Source organism: Drosophila rhopaloa, unplaced genomic scaffold (assembly GCF_018152115.1).
Source record: "Drosophila rhopaloa isolate 14029-0021.01 unplaced genomic scaffold, ASM1815211v1 contig_3, whole genome shotgun sequence".
NCBI lineage: Eukaryota > Metazoa > Arthropoda > Insecta > Diptera > Drosophilidae > Drosophila > Drosophila rhopaloa.
In genome coordinates this window covers 15,821,552-15,840,201 of record NW_025335123.1, presented here as the reverse complement: position 1 = coordinate 15,840,201, position 18,650 = coordinate 15,821,552, and the positions used below count along the sequence as shown (strand labels likewise).

The following is an 18,650-nucleotide window of genomic DNA, read 5'->3' as shown; positions in this document are numbered from 1 at the left end:
TACACAATTTATTTGAAGATATAATAAAATCATACTATATAACATAATATAATATTATATAATATAATATACACAAAATTATAACTTAAAAAAACAACATTAAGATGTACAATTTTCGAAGATACCCAAAACTTATAACCAACCAAAAATTATAAGGAACCATAAACAAATAAATATTTACAAAACATACAATTTGACATCTTAAAATTCGTAACTAATATATTTTATATAAACAAAGTGTTTATTAGATAAAGCTATCAAACTTTTTCACAAACATGCTGGTTGTTTTGACAGTCTAATATCTAAGTGCATAGTTTAAGCCCTTGAAAGTGAGCACTTTGGTTACTCCAACTTTAAGTCCCCTCTCGATGGGCGATGCATGATTGATGGGAGTTTCGGTTTCCGTAACGGTTCTGTGTCACCATTGCCCCACTGTGCACGGTGGTGCACCAGAGGGCGCCATTAAGCGCACAAGTGCCAAATTGCTTAGGCAAACTACGTTAGTTATTACGAGCGACGGTTGCTACGAGGTTCTGGGTTCTGAGTTCTAGGTTCGTGGAGTCTTGGTTACTTTGGACCTGTTCACTTCGATTCGATCCTTTGGTTGTTGCTGTCGCTGTTGCCATGGCCTGTTAAAGGCTCATAACTTGGCTTTAATGTAGCGCATACGTATCGAGCATACGCCATGTGTGCCGCTTTGACATGTACATAAATAGCCAGCCGAAATTGGGGAATGTTTACCCACCGACAACTGTCAGGTGTCCGACTCTCCGACTGTCTGGCTGTCTGACTGTTTGTCCGGCGGAGTAGAAGACCAACAATGGATAAACAAAAAAAACAGCCAATTGGCCGGAGACCCTGCTCCCTGACAGGCTAAAAGCTCAGCCGGCTTACACAAAAGCAGCAATCACTTAACTCATACCCCGACACAGGCGAAAAGCCCCTTGATTTTCCACCTTCCACCTGCAATGCCAACACTTCAACGTTGAGTCCACCCTTTCGAAAAACCAGCAACGGGTTAAAGTTGAGATGCGAAAGAAAGCAAAATAGGGATAAAGTGGCTGCCATGTTTGGATTGGCGTCGTATTCAAATTCTATTTAATCACATTTCGGGTTCCTCTCTGGGACAGAGCTTTCCAAAAATTGTTTCTTCTATCGATGAAATTGAATTCACTGTTTTGATTCTATTAAAGCCTTGAATATATAATTGTTTTTTGTCTGAACAGTGATGTGATTAATATGTAAATGTTAGTATGTAAAAAGCTTTTGCGTTTTGTTTTTATCTATATCAATTTTTATAAAAAACTCCAATGGACTTCATATTAAAAAACTTAGTAAAATGCAGGATATTTGAATACGGATGCCTATAATTTAATTTAAAAGTTTATATACGTTTATTACTTTATCCGAAGGTCTAAACCAAGATTAACTCTCTGAACTTTTGATTGATAGTGCCACACTCGAAGAAATCCCCATGGAGCAATATAAAACCGTAGCAACGGTACGATAACAATGCATCTAGATCCACACGGTAACATTGTTTTCCACTTAATATACCATCAGGTAGGACTATATACCAACGATGGCATTGTGATATTTTCCATCACAATATTTATTTAGCCAAATACCCACAAAGCCATGTTATCAATACACCCCATCTCCTGCCACAAAATGCTATGATTGATGGTGGAAATGGGAGGGAAAGTGGCGGCTAATTTACCGAGAGAAGAGCCGCAATGCAATTCAATATATTTCCAAAAATTCAAATAACAATTTCTATTAATTAACACGGCGAAATTATAAAAGCCCGTTGTTCTCTCAATGCAAAACACAATATGCACTCAAAATGCGATGCATACGTTGTGCCCCACTTACGCTGTCAAATAGCCCGCCGGATCTTTCAACCACTCCCATTCATTTTTTTGTTGTTTTTCAATTTTTATGTGTATTTTTACTGGATTTTATATGCGAACCCCCTGGCACACAACAAAAAACCGACAAGAAATGAAAATTGAATATTTTATGTGAAGTGAAGCAAACAACAACAAAAAAAATGGATCAAAAATTGAAACATCACATTTATATATGTAAGAAAGGAAAATGGAAAAAAATTCTTTATTTCAGAAACAAACAAAGTCGCATAAAAGTCTTGAAACAATTTCAATGTGCTCATTGTACACACATTTATTATTAAAAATACTTCGAGTACTGGCTTTTTAGGAAAGGGTATTACTCGTTGATTTAAAGAAAAATATTTTTAAAATTGTTTGTGATACTTGATAGCTAAAAGATGTTTCTTAATGATAACCTAATAACCTAATAAGAATATGCATTATGCATTAAGCGAAGTAGGTATGTAATTACGGTAATATTTTCTACAATTCATGTATTCTAATTAATTATTCTGTAAGTTTAAACAAAAATGGTATTGAATATAATTCCCGAAGAATTTAATAATTAGATCAAAGGCAATACTTTTTGGAGTTTTGGTGTGCCTCACGACGTTGAAAGTTTGTCTTCCTTTTTTGCCATTGAATGCAAACGTAGAGACAATAAAAACAAGGGGAAAGCAAACAGGAATTCTACGTATACGACACGTTGGCTGGTGTTTTCCTGTTGCCGGGGAAATTCAAAGATTGCCAACCGTGCACCGCATTCGCACCGGGAGCTCCCGGTTTTCGCCGTTTTCCTTCTTTTTTTTTTTGCCATTTTGCGCTCTTATATCAGAGAAAAGCCGGTCACGCGCCAATACAAGCGCTGCAACTTCCTCGTATGCAGTTGCTTAAACGCAGCGATTAGCAAAAGGACACGTACGAAGGATGCGAAGGATGCGTGTGCGAATGTGAATGCGAATGCGAATGCGGCAACAAGTTCGGTTAACGAGGCTGGCCGACAAGGGCCCAAATCCAAAACCAGAGTGGCTTTAACCACTCCTTGTGGCTGGCAATTTTCAATGGCGTCGTTTAATACAATCGCACACGCGGCGTATGCGTAACGAGCTTGTTTCCCTTTGCTGCGATCACAAAGGGACTCCCAAAATCGTAGACAATTTTTCATTAAATCATCTCATTGGCACACAGACATTCGGAGAGAGGTAAGCGGGCAGCGAGACAAAGAAAATGTGGGTAATTGAATTTATATAGAATGGCAAGCGCCGGGACATGGCAGGAATTTCATTCGAACTTCTCAAAATTAAAGTAATTTTAAAAAAGTTCTTAAACAAATTTTTAACTTTGAAAGGTCAGTACAAAAAAATACCAAAAATGTCGAATGTTTTCAAATACCTATAAAGGTTTATAAAACTCTTGTTAGTTTAGAAATTTAAAAATATATTTTTTATAAATTTTAATTAAAAGAAATATAAATGTATTTTACATTAAAATATTCTTTAAACAAAATGAACGTGAACATAGGTCCGATTTATTCAGTATACCTATTAAACAATATCAATTCTCAATTTTATTTCGATTCAGACAAACTAATACAATCTATCTCAAGAAGAAAAGAAATCAATTCTCGAAAATGTACAAGATTCACTTTTTTCTGGAAAGTTTATAAACTTTTACAAACATGTTCAATTCGAATCCTTACACTGAAATAAGCCACAGCAATAATATCAAAAGAAATAATTGGAATCTGCCTCTAAAGACTTTTCAAAAACGTTTCTGAAAAACCGCAGCACACACACAAGCCAAATAATAGCTCACACATTAAATCACGAAATTAATCAACAAATTTTCCAATTAAATTTGGTTTCAATGAATTTAATATTTACCTTTTTTTCAATGGAACGCACTTTTCAGTCGTTCGAGTCTAATGAGAATTTTGTGCACATTTTTGTGCGTTTACACGTTAACAGTTAGGATTCAAAAACACTTAACTGCAAAGATGTTTGGTCTTAAAAAGTGCCTGTTTTTTTGTTTATAGTTTTTGTTTTGGTGAAATGTTAAGTGATTTCTTAGTTAGCTTTCTTACGCTTTAGTTGGATATTTAAAAAGTAGAAGTATACTGTAGAATATCTTTAAATATTTTTGAATATTTGTAAAAGTTAATATAGTTTTAGCACAACACTTAGAAGCACAATCAAAAAAAGAGTTATTTTATATGTGTATATTGAAAGTTTTTCAGTATATTTTGTTTTGGTATGGGATGTTTTTGTTTTGTAGCGATGTCGAGTTGGAGAATTTGAGTTCAAGAGAGTTTTGTATTTTGTTTGAAATGTTTTGGGGCTGTTCTGCTATTTATATGAGGATTTTTTCTCTAGCACAACGCGCCGTTAGAACGGTCCAAATGAAACTGATGCGAAGGCGACGCGTTGCCAGGAATATAAAGCGACCGCGAGCAAGAGGGCGCTATCGAGTGTCCGCTGGGGAGCGAGCGGGATGGCTGACCTCGGCTGGCGTTTCGGTTTAGTTCGGCAAAACCCGAACCACTATAAACACCTGTAAGCAGCCCTCGATGCCGGCGAGAGAGAAAGAGAGAGGGAGAGAGAGAGAATGTGGCTAAAAGGCCGTATCGCTCTCACTCCCTCTTCCCTTGCCGCCCACACACTCGCTCGCCCCATCTCTGTCCCACCCTCTCTCACGCTCTCGCACTCTCTCTCTTTCGCCCGCGGAAGCGGAAGGAAACTCAACAGTTGGCACATAACTCAGTGGAGAGAGGAGCGGAGAAAGTAGAGCGAAGCAATGCAGGCTAATGCGGGGAAATGAGGAGAAAAGTGGGTGGTAGCGCTACTGTTTGTTGTCGTTGTTAGCTGCCATCAAATTTATGGCAATCATTTGTTTGCTGTTTTAAGTTGGGCCAACACAAGTGCCCAAAACTATCGATAATTATCGGGGGATGAGGAAGGGGAGGGGGTAAAGATAATCCTAACGATTATGGTAATGACATTTTTTAATATTATCAATCAGAGGCTTTGCCTTATCTATAGGTTCTAACAAGCCATTTTATGGCATTCTAAATGTTTGTTTTGCACGCATTACCAGGTTATCGATATAATCGACAATATTCCACATGCTATCGATTTACAATTGAATACGGTCTGCTATTAAAAGCTTATTAAATTAATTGAGTTCAGAAAAGTTTCAGGACTTTAATTTCTTAACAAGAATAAAAACCATTTTTGAATTAAAATTTAAAAATAACAAATTTAGAATAACAGTCTTAAGCTTCAGCTTTTGGATATAGTAAAAGTTTAATTAAATCTTTAACTACTTTACTCAAATATCAAATTGAAAAAATTCTCAAAAAAGTCATCGGACTCCTGCTCTTCGTCGACGTCATCGAGTAACTTCTTCAATCTTTTTAATAGTTCCTTGTCTTTTTCCAGGGTTTCCAGCATAATTTCAGCCTTGCTTTTCAATATTCCCAGTCTAATTAGTAAACGTATTACACGCTTTTCAAAGGGAGTGAAAGGTTGATAATTGGATCCTGAATATCTCTTTAGATCGTTTGAGGGCATCTGGGCAGGAAACAAATCCTTCCTATTGATTAGCTTATGGTCATTGTAGTCACGTTGCAACAAGGACATTAGGACAGGATCGTGCCTTTGTTGAGATATGTTCATAGTTAGTCGCCAGGACCGATCCTTATATTGTTCCATGAATCGCCTTCTGTTCAATGCACGATCGAGGGATGAGCTATAGGTGGCAAAAAAAACCAGGAATCCCAGGACATGCAAATAATGCATTTTGAAAACTTTAAACTTTACTGGGGCTCAACTGCTTCTTATATACAATTTTAGAACTGCCTTATCGGAAAACACAAAATTAGTAAATTCCAATCAGAGGTAGCTTGACACTGATTTATGTCTAAAACTTAACTTTACTTGAAATATTTAGTTGCTTAAAAGATATAATACCATGACCTTATTTAACTTGGAACTTTTAAAGCTTGACAATACAATTTCCTGCTCATGCAGTACTTTTATTAAAAACAAAAAAAAGCTATACAGTTTTCTTAACAAAAAATAAAAATAATAAAGAAATGTTAAAGATCCTAATATGGTTATATCTAAGAAAAGTTTGATAATGTTTGCATAGTTCAATTAAGTAATTTTCAGTATTTTATTACAGATATACAAAATAAATAGGATATAGTATAAATAACAAGTATTTTAAATTGAGATAACAAAATCACATGAGCATTGGGCTTTGCCTTAAAAAAAAATCAAGCACTCCTAATAATGTTCATAGAAAATTCACACCCAATTTAACGCAAAACAGAGCTAAACCAAAATATACCAAATAATATTGTACAACATAGAGAATGGACAGCGACAATCCGAGTTTGGAGGAGCAGCGCGACCGCGTGGACAATGCGATCTTGACCGCCATGGAGGATCTAGATCGGGACTATCTGCGCAAGCTGCAGATCGAGATGCACGCCTGTGCGACCGCCTGCTGTGCGGATGCGGATGCGAATGCGGAGGCGGTACAGCGGTGCGTAGACCGCTGCCAAGTTCGATTGACCCGAGCCCGCTGTTTCGTGCAGCAGGGTATGTCCGACTTCGAGAATCGCCTGGAGAAATGCATTCAGAATTGTCGGCTCCATGGATCCGATTATCACCTGGATCGCTGCTCCAACAACTGCGTGGACAGCCATGTTGGACTGCTGCCCGAAATGCTCAGGGCAATGCGAGATACCCTGGAAAAGGGTGTTTAACAGGATTATATATGGTGCCTTTTTCACTTCATACAAAACCATTAACAAAAAAAACCTACAAAAACCAAGAATTCTACCTTAAACGTTCTTTCAAAAGCCTTGCGTTTTATGGTTAAACCTTAAATAACAATTTTACTAAATGTTTATTTACATTAATCAAATTGAAAACGTAAGTTTCTGGACTTTATTTTATAATATAACGTTATATATTAAAAAGCTAAAAAAAGCTATAAAACTATTCATTGTTTTGATCAACCCAATGGCTTACCTTAAACACAATTAAACGCCAATTAATTGCTAAATAGCATATCAATTAACGACAAATCGGCAATTAGGAGCCCAACACTGGACGCTAATCGGCCGGGAAAATTCTTATTGATTTGTTTACTAATCTAATCGATTATGCTGCAATTTTTGGTGACCCAAAAACATGCTTTTTATAAAGCAATTACGACCCCCAGGCAACGCGGGGTGCCCAAAAGCAATACAGACACAAATTATTCATATGAACATGTCCGTATGGTCTGTGATTTATTCAGAAACTTACGGCCAAACGTGCCGCATGTAAATGCTCCCAATTGATACGACAATAGCAATAATCTCCCCGACACGGACAACATGGCATACTTTCAGGCGAGGCGCACAAAAGTTCTGGCTCAAAAAGGGCCGCAAGTGCAATAGAAGGACCCAGGGAAATATAGATAGATAGTCGCACGGTTGGGAGCAAAAAGGAGGTCTTCAAATTGGAACAAAACAAGAAAAAGAAGTCAACATTATTAGAAAAAACCAACTACGACCTGTCTATCAAAAAGTGCTCTGTAATCACTGCCAATTTTAAATAGTTTCCAGGGCAATTGGTCTGCATTGCTGACCATCTGTTGGTGTACACAGAAAGGACACAATAAGTATGTCAATCGATAACAAGCTTTAATCGATTTGGTTTTTGGTGATCGTCAACATCTTCGATATTTAAATCGTTCGTAAAAGTATTAAGCTTACCTGTTGCACACAGAATTGGTATGTGATGTATTACCCTACCAAATATCAGTAATCTAAAACCAAAAGATACTTGAGGATTATCAATAAATAAATAAAAGAATCGATAATACCGATAAAAGGTCTAGTGGCGAGCTATATTAATCGATGTAGCTATCGAAGTACAGTGTTGGAAGCTCTAATGGGAGTTTCTTCTAAAGTGATATATAAGTTCCGTGTTCCATGTTCATCAGCCGATGGAGAACTTCGGACTTCGACACGGCATCGACGATTACCGATGACCAAATTTACTTTCTGCCCGTCTGTCTGTTCGCCTGTCCATCAAGGAGCAATCAGGACCCAGTGTGTGAAGTTGTGTTCGAAAGATATTGGTGTGCGGACAAAAGCAATCGGCATGTCAGTTGAGCAGTTTAAAAAGCAATGGCATCGACGGGGAAAGGGCGAAATTATGTGCTACGAGACAATGGCAGCGGGCGTCTAGCAAAATGTTTTCGCATTATTCAAATGAAAGGCTCTTTATTGTCTGCAAAACCGTACAGCACGATTGCAGCAACAACAATCAAAGAAATCGGAAAAATGGAGACCCACGAGGTGGTCTCTGGCCCAATGAAAACAAACAAAAGGGGAATGCCCATAGAGGAAAATAAAACAAAAATAATATTACCTGCAGTCAATGGAGAGAACAATGAATGATTCCTCGAAAAAGACAAGAGCGGCATTAGATAAAGCAACAATGAGGGATGAGATTGGCGGAATGAACGTCGAAATCAGATTGGCTTTGCAACAACCATATAGTTAATCTCAAATTGCATTAATCTGATTGGTCCAAAGTCGTACATAGTAACGAAGTGCAAGCATATACATAATTCAGAAGCACACTGTGATACAAGTCGTTAACAAATAAAGTATTTGGTTTTATTAGTTACAGCAGTAAAACAAATACTTTTGTGTGCCCTAAAGGGATTAGAGAAACTCGTCAACAGGAAATAGTTATAGCTACAATTGTAGCTATTGTAAGCTCTTTAAAAACTTGTGTTGTACATGTATAGGGTATTACAAAACCGAAAGTAAGCTATACAATTTTTTGAAAAATTCTCAATAATTAAATGATATTGTTTTTTCTGTTTCTTAAAAAAAAATTTCAAAGTGCATTCGGACATTGATTAAAACAAGGGACCCTCCATGAAATTGCAGGAACCGTGGGAGCCGAAAACTTCGTCCCCCTAATGGGCATATGTCATAATGTAATGTAGTGGCTGAATCTGAATGCGTGGGCTAGCATGTACATATAAGTATGTATAAGGGATGTGTGCAAGCTCCCACATCTTTTCAGCCTTGATGGAGACCCACGATTGCACTTTTATATATTGCTGAAATCAGAAAATGCAAGGGTACAGTTTCGACTCGAACAACTATACTTGGAATTGTGTAGGCTTCTCCTGTTTGTAGTATAACATGAAAACAAACTGCGCAACTTATATTCCTGGAATCAGGAAATGCAAGGGTACAGTTGCGACTCGAACAACTATACTGGGATTTGTGTATCTGCTCCTGTTCCCAGTATAATATGAAAGCGCAATACTTTGTTCCTTATATATACAGCATATTTAATGCTAAATACTTCTCATTGTGTTACATATTTTTGAATTTAATTAAGCTGAAACAAAATAAAAGTCGCATTTGGCTAAAATTTTCAGTTCTTAAGGTTAATTAACAGATGACAAAATTCAAAATTCATTAATATGGTATTTAACGTTTTATTATCTAATTTGTTAACACAATTTTGGTAAAAACCATTCATTTGTTCATGAATTACTGTTGTCATCCCTGCTTTAAGTATGCAAGGCCTCTCAATCTTTTAAAGATCCTTAAACTTGTAATGGTTTTTGCTTGCCGCAAAAGACTCAATCGAGATTCATCGTTATTTCGCACACAATTTCGCGAAAATTGGTTCACCTTTTGTGGGTCCCCGCATGACATTCAGAATATTTCAGAGACAGCGTCAAAAATGCGATATGAACCATGACGACAAAAAAAGGAGACCGAAGCCTCTGAAAACTTGACTGCAACGCCATCCAAATGGTTGGCAGTCAATGGCCCATTGCCTAGGCCTATATAGCTACACAGTTGCGGTCGAATTAATAGCACCGACTTGTGTTGATTTTTGTTCTTTACTACAGAATGCGAAAATTCAATTCAGAAACCAATTAATTCACCAAATTACAATTTAAAAGAAATACAAACAGACAATAAATTTAAAAATTAAATAAAAGTAATAAAATCGGAATCTTCTGATGTATTTATATAAGACACTTTGAAATTAATTATTTAAAAACTTAATTTAATATTATTTTCATATAATCAAATATGTTTGTATAACAAAAAGATTTTTACAATTTTTTAAAGCACATCTTGTAAAGTAGAGTCCATATGTAAAATAAAGTGCAATGAAAGAATTTGGTACAAAACGAGATATTTGCGCTTCTGTGACAGCCATGCTTGAAGCTATTGCTTCGAGCACATCTGTAGGATATATACGGGCTATAAGGCCGCATCTCAAAGTGGCAAGTCAAGCGGAGAAGGTGCAGAGGCCCCAAGGACGATGCGGCCTGTGTGATATGTTAATTTGGCCTAAACTACACACCGACGGCAAATGGCAAATGGCGGATGCGAGATGCGAGCTGCGAAAATGCGAAAACGAAAGCGAAACGCGTCCTTCGCCCGCAAATCCCAAAGGCGAAATGTGTCATACATTCGCCAGTTAACGGAGGATTTTACAGAAAAACACACAGGGCTCTTTTTTTTTCTTTTCTCAGCTGTCTTTAGCAGCTTTTCAGCAACGGACATGGGGCAGTTGTGATTTATGCCCCAAGATGCGACATTCTCGAGGAGTATATGAAAACAAATCTGTTTGGCACATATTTTCAAATTTTATGAATTTATTCGGTACATTTAAAGGGCGTGAGCTTTGTAAACTGAGTTCAAAAAATAAATCACTAGTCCAAAGAACGTTTATTAACTGAAGATAGATCGTTTTAAGTGTCGTCTAATTATTTTGAGAATTAATAATGGATGAGTAAAGTTATAAGTTATAAATACCCAACATTTAATTTACACTTACAAATGGAAGTTGTCTATATTGTCGAGGCAAATATATTTAATTGATAATTGCGTTTTCCTAGAATCAGCCCTTTATTTAATAGTTACATTTGAATGGTAATGTTTTTTTTAATTATTCTATTAACACGGTATCAAGTGAAGCATTCGATAATCATTTTGCCTAAGATTCTTTGCGGATGTTATAATGAAAGTTGGGCCATTGTGGTGCCCACCAGGGCGTATTCCCGGCTTCTTCCTTTTTAGTCCCTCGATTGACACGTTCGCCCAGAGACACATATTCTCCCTGTACACAAATATATATATATATATATATATATATACCCTGAAAATCCCACACCTTACTGTCAAATTTAATGCGGTTCGCTGTTTATTAGATTTGCACAAATGGCATTTTCGGCAGTAGGTTGCGCCACCGAAATTGTGAATGGAATGGGTGGATGTGGGTGCGAAGGTCCTTTCTAGGCGTTAAGTGCTTGTTGGTGGTGGTACTTTCGCAGCGCGATAACAACAACAACAACAACAGCAACTCTATCGGCTGTCAAAAGAAAAAAAAAATGAACGACAAACAACGACAGCAAAATTATTGAAAATTCATTTAAATGTCAGGCAATGTTGAGGAGCTTCAAAAATGTCGCAACATGTCGTATGCGCAATATTAAATATTAAAACGTTTACATTATTAACAAACAAACTGTGGAGATAGGCGAAAGGAGATGGGATCTACACGCAGGCGAAATGAAAATTTCAGTTTGGAGCATGGAATCAGCATATTTATGAGTGTTATGAGTGCGAAAAGCAACTCAATCCGATTGTAAATTAGAAGGCAAACATGTCCGGCATGGAAAACAACGTCGGCGGACAAAGAGAAAATTAAATCAACGCTGTCATTACTCAGGGGCATCCGACATGCGTCAACAGATTTTCGGCCAAAAACTGCTGCACAAAATAAACCGGGAAATATGTCCAACGTCGATTTTTGATTGGCTCTATTCACGGCCTAGAAGCTTGTTGGTTTTTAAGTCGATGTACAATGTGTAGCCAATATCCGATAAATCGTTTAGATAATACACAATGATTTAAGTACACTATCTTAAAAATCAGTTATAGAAAAATTAACTAAAAGTAGTTTGGTAATAAATATGTACATGCAATTTGTATTTATATTTATATTTTTATATTTATATTTTTCTTAGTTCAGAAAAATCTTCATTCTTTCTATTTAAGCGTGTTATTGTGTCATTTAATTTCACTTGTTCCTGTACCTATAATTAAATTTAATTGACAAATATGTTGCTAAAAATTATTTTAAACAAACACATTTTTGTTAGTATTTATTCAGATAAATATGGATATTATCTGAAGGGAATTTATATTAAAAGCCGAAAATGACATCTAAGTTGAAAAATCGGTTCTACGTCAGACAGGCCGAAAGAAGTGACATTAGAACTCACAACGTCCATTCTCTGCAAAAACCCCATCGAATTTGACAATGCACTTATGGCAAAACAACAGGCCAATCGGATGGAGGTGTCTGTGAAAATGTCAATAACAATAATGCCAGAGGCTGAGAAACATAGACGTTACCAAAAATAATCAACAAAAGAAAACATTCACTACTTCAGTTTGAACTTAAAAATTTATATATGAATATATATATTTCTTAGTATATATTAAAAATACCTTTTTAAAATACTTTATTTTTATTTTTATAAATTTCTGTGAAATATTAACGTTTTTAATATTTTTTGTAACGCTTTTATATGAGTCAATAACGCAAGAGAACTTTTGAACAAAGCCATTAAAAGGAATACTCTTTAAGCCCATTTCGCTACGCACTGTTGACGGATGCATCGATGACATCGCTTTCCCGATGACAACGGAAATCCTTTCCCTTCCGATCCGATCCGCTTCATTGTCATTTCCCTTGGCCAGTCGCAATGCGAAACGAAACCAGACCCTCAGAAGCTGCTAACAAACTGTCATAAAAATCTGCGTATGCATTTGCCGCACACATCCACTTTGCCGGAGCAGAGACCCTTTAAAAAGTTCATTTCAGTGTCATGTTTAAGACTCGTAAAATCAACTCTCATCGTTGAGTTTCTCGTTTCGCATCAATTCGATTCTTTGTGGGACAACATTGCATAATATCAATATCAATTTCACATTTTCCCCACCACCACTTCCGTTCGTTGTTGTCCTTTGTATGGATATTACCCCAAAATGTTTCTCCATTCCCCATCTAAATGAGCACAATCTACTTCTTCATCGGCACCCGTTCCCTTATTTCCTTCATTTAGCGCACATTGGAGGTTTTTGCGAGAATATGTGAGATGTCAACAGGGCGTATGCGTAACGCGCGTAGAAAGCCAGAGTACGGCAAACAAATCCACCGAAAAGAGAAAGGAAATTGTGTGTATGGGAGACAAAAATTCCGTGGGAAAAGGCACGAAAAGAGATAACTGTAATTATTGATTGAGAATTTTGATTGAAACGTTATGGTTATGTCTTTTTGGATCTCAAGGGATTGGCGAAGCAATAAGCCAGCTTACTTATGTATAAAATAAATTACACATTTTATTATAAATTGAATTACTCTTAGGCATGGGTTAGTCTTCAATTTACACGTTCAGCAACTATGTCATATTTCTACTCTTCTTATTTTACTATTTCATAAAAACTAAAAAGATTATTCAAAGTTTTTAACAAAATTATTTTGTAATTTACATATTGTTAATTCTTAATTTAATGATCTTGTACTTCTAATTAAAGATTTCAAATCTTTGGAAAATAAACCAATAAGTATGCTGTATAAATTAAACTTCAGAGTTTTTGTATAAAAACTGCGATATGTGATTTATTTATTTAATGCCAGGGTTCAATTTTTCTTTGCCCCTTAACATTTTCTTTTTTTGACAAAACCTTTCCAGCTTCAAGCATTTTAAATTTTCTAGTTTAATAATTCCATACATTTTTTTTTCAGATTTTTTCTGGCAAATTTCCTTGCGGCGCAAACGTGCTTTTTTCCCGCTTTCTACACTTTTCCTTTCGTGTCCCCCAGCAGCCCCCCGCAGCCCCCATAGCCCCCTTTTCCCACCTGGTTAACTGCTGTTCGAAATATGATTACAATGGTTGACAGACAAAACGTCGTGCCAGGTGGGAAGGTTGTCAAAACGAATACATGTCCGACCGATGCGTGCGATTACCGCGGGGTGAAACGGTGAAAGGTGGTGGGTGGAGGGAGAAAGGAGAAAGTGCGTTGCGGACGGACCGAAATGGAGCATAAACAGGAGAGCAAAAACAAATAGGATTGTTTGTCTGTGACATTGAAAATGTTGGCATTCGGAAACACTCCAGTAATTACGCAGTTTACAACACCTTTTCAAATTAATTTCCCAATGGTTGTCACAAAATAAGGATTTTTGACCGTTTTAAATAAATTTAAAACAAACACTTGGAAAGTTATTTTTCAGTTAATGTTTTAATAAGATACAGCATTAAATAAATCTTTAAACTTGCAAAGTTATGATTAAGAATGCTAAATAACTTAAATTAATAATTGAGCTAAGAATAGATTGTTGTTATAATGGAAAGTTATCTAATAATTACAAGGTTAGTCATTAAATATCGTCTTTAATCTTCACTGTATATATAAGTATAACATTTTAATCATATGTACAATAACAGCGTAATTAAGTAAACCATTATTGCAATCATTTTTTTAACGCTTTCCAAGATAATTTATTCATACAATTTTACAGCTACATTTGGACTTTTTTCTTACCGTTATCCAATTAATAATACAATCAATTTTAGTTTCAATTTAATAATCACTAAATCCCAACCAATTCGTGTAATGTTTTATTAATCACCCGCAAAAAGAGAATAAACAAATGGTCAACTCGCATTTTTTTTTTCATTTTTTTGCGGCAATCAGCATTGGATTTTAAAGTCGTTAAGTCCAGCAATAAAGTTAGCAAGTAAAACGTATATCACAAACGCATTAAACTGCATTAATCTTGTCGGGATGGTAAATACCTGATGTAATGTGCATGTTTGTGGTTTTATGTACGTGCGCATATATTTTCGTTCGCCGCCTTTTGTTTTCAGGCTGCTTAACGACAGGTTCGTAAAAATTTTGGTTGTACTCACGTATCGCTGCAACGAAAAAAAAGAAAAGAAGTCAGAAAACAGGTTAAAAAGACACAAATAAAATGAGAAAATCAATATTAAAGTAGATAGGATATTACTTTGCATATGCCGTAAGTCACATCTTGTAAATAACGAACGAAAAGCTATGGCCTTATTATTCACAACCTAATGTTGAATTGGTTCTCTTTCCACTTGGAATAATTTAAATTAAATACGAAATAAGAAGAAGCTTTTAATGCCCAGCTGGTTTATCAAGTTTATTGTGTAAATGCAAGTAATATACAAAAGCAAAACTGAAAAACCAATCAAGTGCATTTTCGGACTCAAACACCGTAACAAGAAATAAAAAAATCTCCGGTACGCTTGAAAGAAAATTGAAATCCGGATAGAAAAGAACGGAACAAGGATATATTAATACTCATGAATTTATAGAAATTTATTAAGGTATATGCTAACATCCTCGGTCAATTTGATTCCGATTTCAAAGTGGTATACCTCTCAATATTTGTGGTTTAATCCCCTAAAAATATGCTATACAATATTTCCTTTTAATGATGGTCCGCTTTTGACCCATTATTTCAAGTTTCTGATGTCTTACAATTCGTTGACCCAAAACTGCACTTCTAGATTTCAAAGTGGAATGCCTCAAAATGTTGCTGGCTTAATTTTTTTTTAAATTTTAACTTATTTAATTTTTGCTTCGAGCAGACTAATGGGTAACGTTCGCTTCGACCCTTGTTGCCCACATGGCGGCACTCATATTTTTATTTTTGTGTTTTCTGTGCCATTGGACAATTTGCCCTAAAATGTTGTTCGGCGAATGTGTTGAGTTGCTTTATAGGTGCACTTCCAGGGTTTTCCCCCGAAATGGGGATCGTCTGAGCCGGGATGGGAATGTGTATGTGTATATATGTGTATATGTGTGGGTATAACCTAGACCCTCCCGTGAGTGTGCGTGTGTAATAAGCATAACAGCTTGGCAACCTTGCTTTTCTCGGGCTAAAACGACGCTGCAGGCATCACATATTTTCGCAAGCCACTAAAATGCGCGATTCAGAGCGACGCAAACTACGCGGAGCCCAAAAAAAAAAGAAAAAAAAAAGAAAGGCTCAGCGAGGGGCAGCAATAAAAGCAAGCTCACAGATACACACACCCACAGGCACAAATGGAGCCACACAGATACACACACGCTTATCTGGCTGAGGTGAAATGCATGGGATACAAGGCAGGTCCCCAAATATCATAACTATTTCATACCCTCACTGGCAAGTGAGACCTAAAATTGTTTCAAATGATTAAAAACAAACATAGCATATTATTTTAGGAGCTTTTACTTTGCTTTAAATGGTTAAAATAAAAACAAAACAAAATCTAACAGATTTTAATCAAATTTATTCAATGCAGAATTTAAGAAAAATAGATTTTAAAAATCTGGAAGCGAAAAAAACGCACTTAAATTTATTTATTTACATGACATGGTTTCTTTTTTTGGACACAAATTTATGTTTGGCAAATATTATTTAAGATATTATTTAAGATTTTTATTATATTTTTTGGTTATTATTTTACAAACTGTTTATAGAGTGTATGTGTATGGCAAGATTGTGAAGCCTGACTGCTGAACTTTAACTTGAATGTTTTAAACAATTTCTAAGCACAAATTCTGCCGACAACATGCAGAGCAGCAATTTCTTTGCTCCTTGTCGACCGCCTGCTTTTGTGACATTTTTGCCTACGATTTTTTGTGGTTTTTAGGGGGAAAAGGATTTCCAGGACATGCATCGAGGTGCAGCAGCACCAGAAAATCCCACAGGGTCACCAGTTGCAGCTGCAGCTGAAGCTGAAGCCCCCAAACAGATGCTAAAATTTCCCTGCACTAAGGCCAGGCTGCAACTTTTTGACAGACGGAGAAAATGGCATTAAAAGTGTGAGAAGGGGAGCGATGCACAACACACATCACTTGCAACTGGAAAAGTTGTCCAATGTTTTATGAGTACTGTGGCCTGTCAAAGGGAATTGTTGGTCTCCAAAGACGGTGGATGAGTACTCCTCCGCACTCCTTTTGTGCACTTACTCAAATGTTTATTCATATTTCATCTGTTATCTTGGCCGAGGTCAAAGTTCGCTTTTTTGTTGAATTTATCACAGGTAAATTTATGCTTGAAGCGTAGCCGAAACTTTCACCATTTCATTTGCATTCACAAACAAATGATTAATTGCCCCAAATTGTAATTAAGATGGCATAAGGATTAATGAACTCACAGCTGCGGTATATTACGTATACGCAATTGATTTTAGAGACCAATTTATGGGTCTATTGTGGGAATTTTAATATTCGTATAAAATAGTTGTATTACTTAACTTACTTTGCCCATGTTTATCTCGAATACATACTTTTAAAATATGTGTGGTTTTATACTGGATTTTAGTTGTTAATTTTCCACGAGCACCATTTATGCTTCAATTTCTAAAATCGATTGAAATGCCTATATTATCAATGCACTTTATTGAGCTATCACTTGCAATCGATAATCAGCTCAGTTCTTATATGTACGTATATAAACGCACATGGTGTCGCGCAATCTTCATTAGCGTGGAGAACCTGTCTGATTTTCTGCACAATTAACTGACTTGAAATGTAACCAAAAATTGTAAATATTTACAGCCCCCCAAGGCCGACCGAGGGGTGTGTGTGGGGCTGATCCAGGTAATGGTTGACACCTCCATCAAAAGGATAAAAAGCCAGCGTACTTCATTAATTTTAATTAAGCGCCCACAGCATGACAAAAACGTGAGACCAAAAAAGGCGAGACGAAAAGGACGGCGGCGACAGAAACAACAGGGATCCCGCTGATGAAAAGGGGGCGGAAAATGGAAAATGGAAGGGGAAAAGGGAAAAGGGAAGGGGGAAGAGGGAAAAGCGGAAAATGAGGTGTTGGCGAAATGGGAACTGCAACCGAATACCCAGCTATGAACACTTGCACACACATTTCCCCCTGCTCACAATTGAAAATATAATATTAACAAGAAAGGAAAGCTAACTTCGGGCGGAGCCGAAGTTGATATACCCTTGCAGAATATTCTGTAAATTATATTCTCCAAATTTAATCATATGATGCATTCTTAACACTTATAAAAAATCCCAACTTCCTAACTTTAAAAACTCCAAAGTTATGGCATTTCCAATCGATCAGTTATATGGCAGCTATAGAATATAGTCGGCCGATTTTATTGAAATTTGGTATGTCGGATTGATTGGCTAAAAATAAAACCCATACAAAATCCCAACTTCCTAACTTAACAAACACCAAAGTTATGGCATTTCCGATCGTTCAGTTATATGGCAGCTATAAGATATAGTCGGCCGATTCTCATGAAATTCGGTAGTTCAGATTGATTGGCCAAAAATAAAACCTATAGAAAATCTCAACTTCCTAACTTTACAAACACCAAAGTTATGGCATTTCCGATCGTTCAGTTATATGGCAGCTATAGGATATAGTCGGCCGATCCCGGCCGTTCCGACTTATATACTGCGTGCAAAGGAAAGAAGGGTGTGTGCAAAGTTTCAATTCGATATCTTTAAAACTGAGAGACTAGTTCGCGTAGAAACAGACAGACGGACAGACAGACGGACAGACAGACGGACAGACAGACGGACAGACAGACGGACAGACGGACAGACGGACAGACGGACAGACGGACAGACGGACATGGCTATA

The 18,650-nt window shown here is 36.5% G+C and overlaps 3 protein-coding genes across 15 annotated transcripts in view; 1 reads left to right on the top strand and 2 right to left on the bottom strand.

Moving 5' to 3' along the window:
- Positions 1-18,650, bottom strand: part of LOC108048467 (eye-specific diacylglycerol kinase) — a 129,628-nt gene that overhangs the window by 103,160 nt on the left and 7,818 nt on the right. For 6 of the 13 annotated variants that reach the window (XM_017129141.2, XM_017129144.2, XM_017129142.2 and 3 more), the window contains exon 1: positions 3,776-4,301. Coding sequence is in view for 5 of the 13 variants with exons in the window: in XM_044460909.1 (XP_044316844.1) it covers positions 14,929-14,934 (6 nt within the window). In the remaining 8 variants the exon portion in view is untranslated. Of the gene's footprint in view, positions 1-3,775; positions 4,303-14,928; positions 14,935-18,650 lie in introns of those variants that run through there. The other 7 variants (XM_044460909.1, XM_017129155.2, XM_017129156.2 and 4 more) reach the window with 2 other exon arrangements.
- On the bottom strand, positions 5,068-5,689 carry LOC108048469. Its single transcript, XM_017129159.1, has one exon. It carries the CDS (start codon positions 5,687-5,689, stop codon positions 5,216-5,218), a length of 474 nt encoding a protein of 157 aa, XP_016984648.1. The 3' UTR covers positions 5,068-5,215.
- On the top strand, positions 6,147-6,756 carry LOC108048470 (protein FAM136A). The gene has a single exon (XM_017129160.1). It carries the CDS (start codon positions 6,268-6,270, stop codon positions 6,661-6,663), a length of 396 nt encoding a protein of 131 aa, XP_016984649.1. The 5' UTR covers positions 6,147-6,267; the 3' UTR covers positions 6,664-6,756.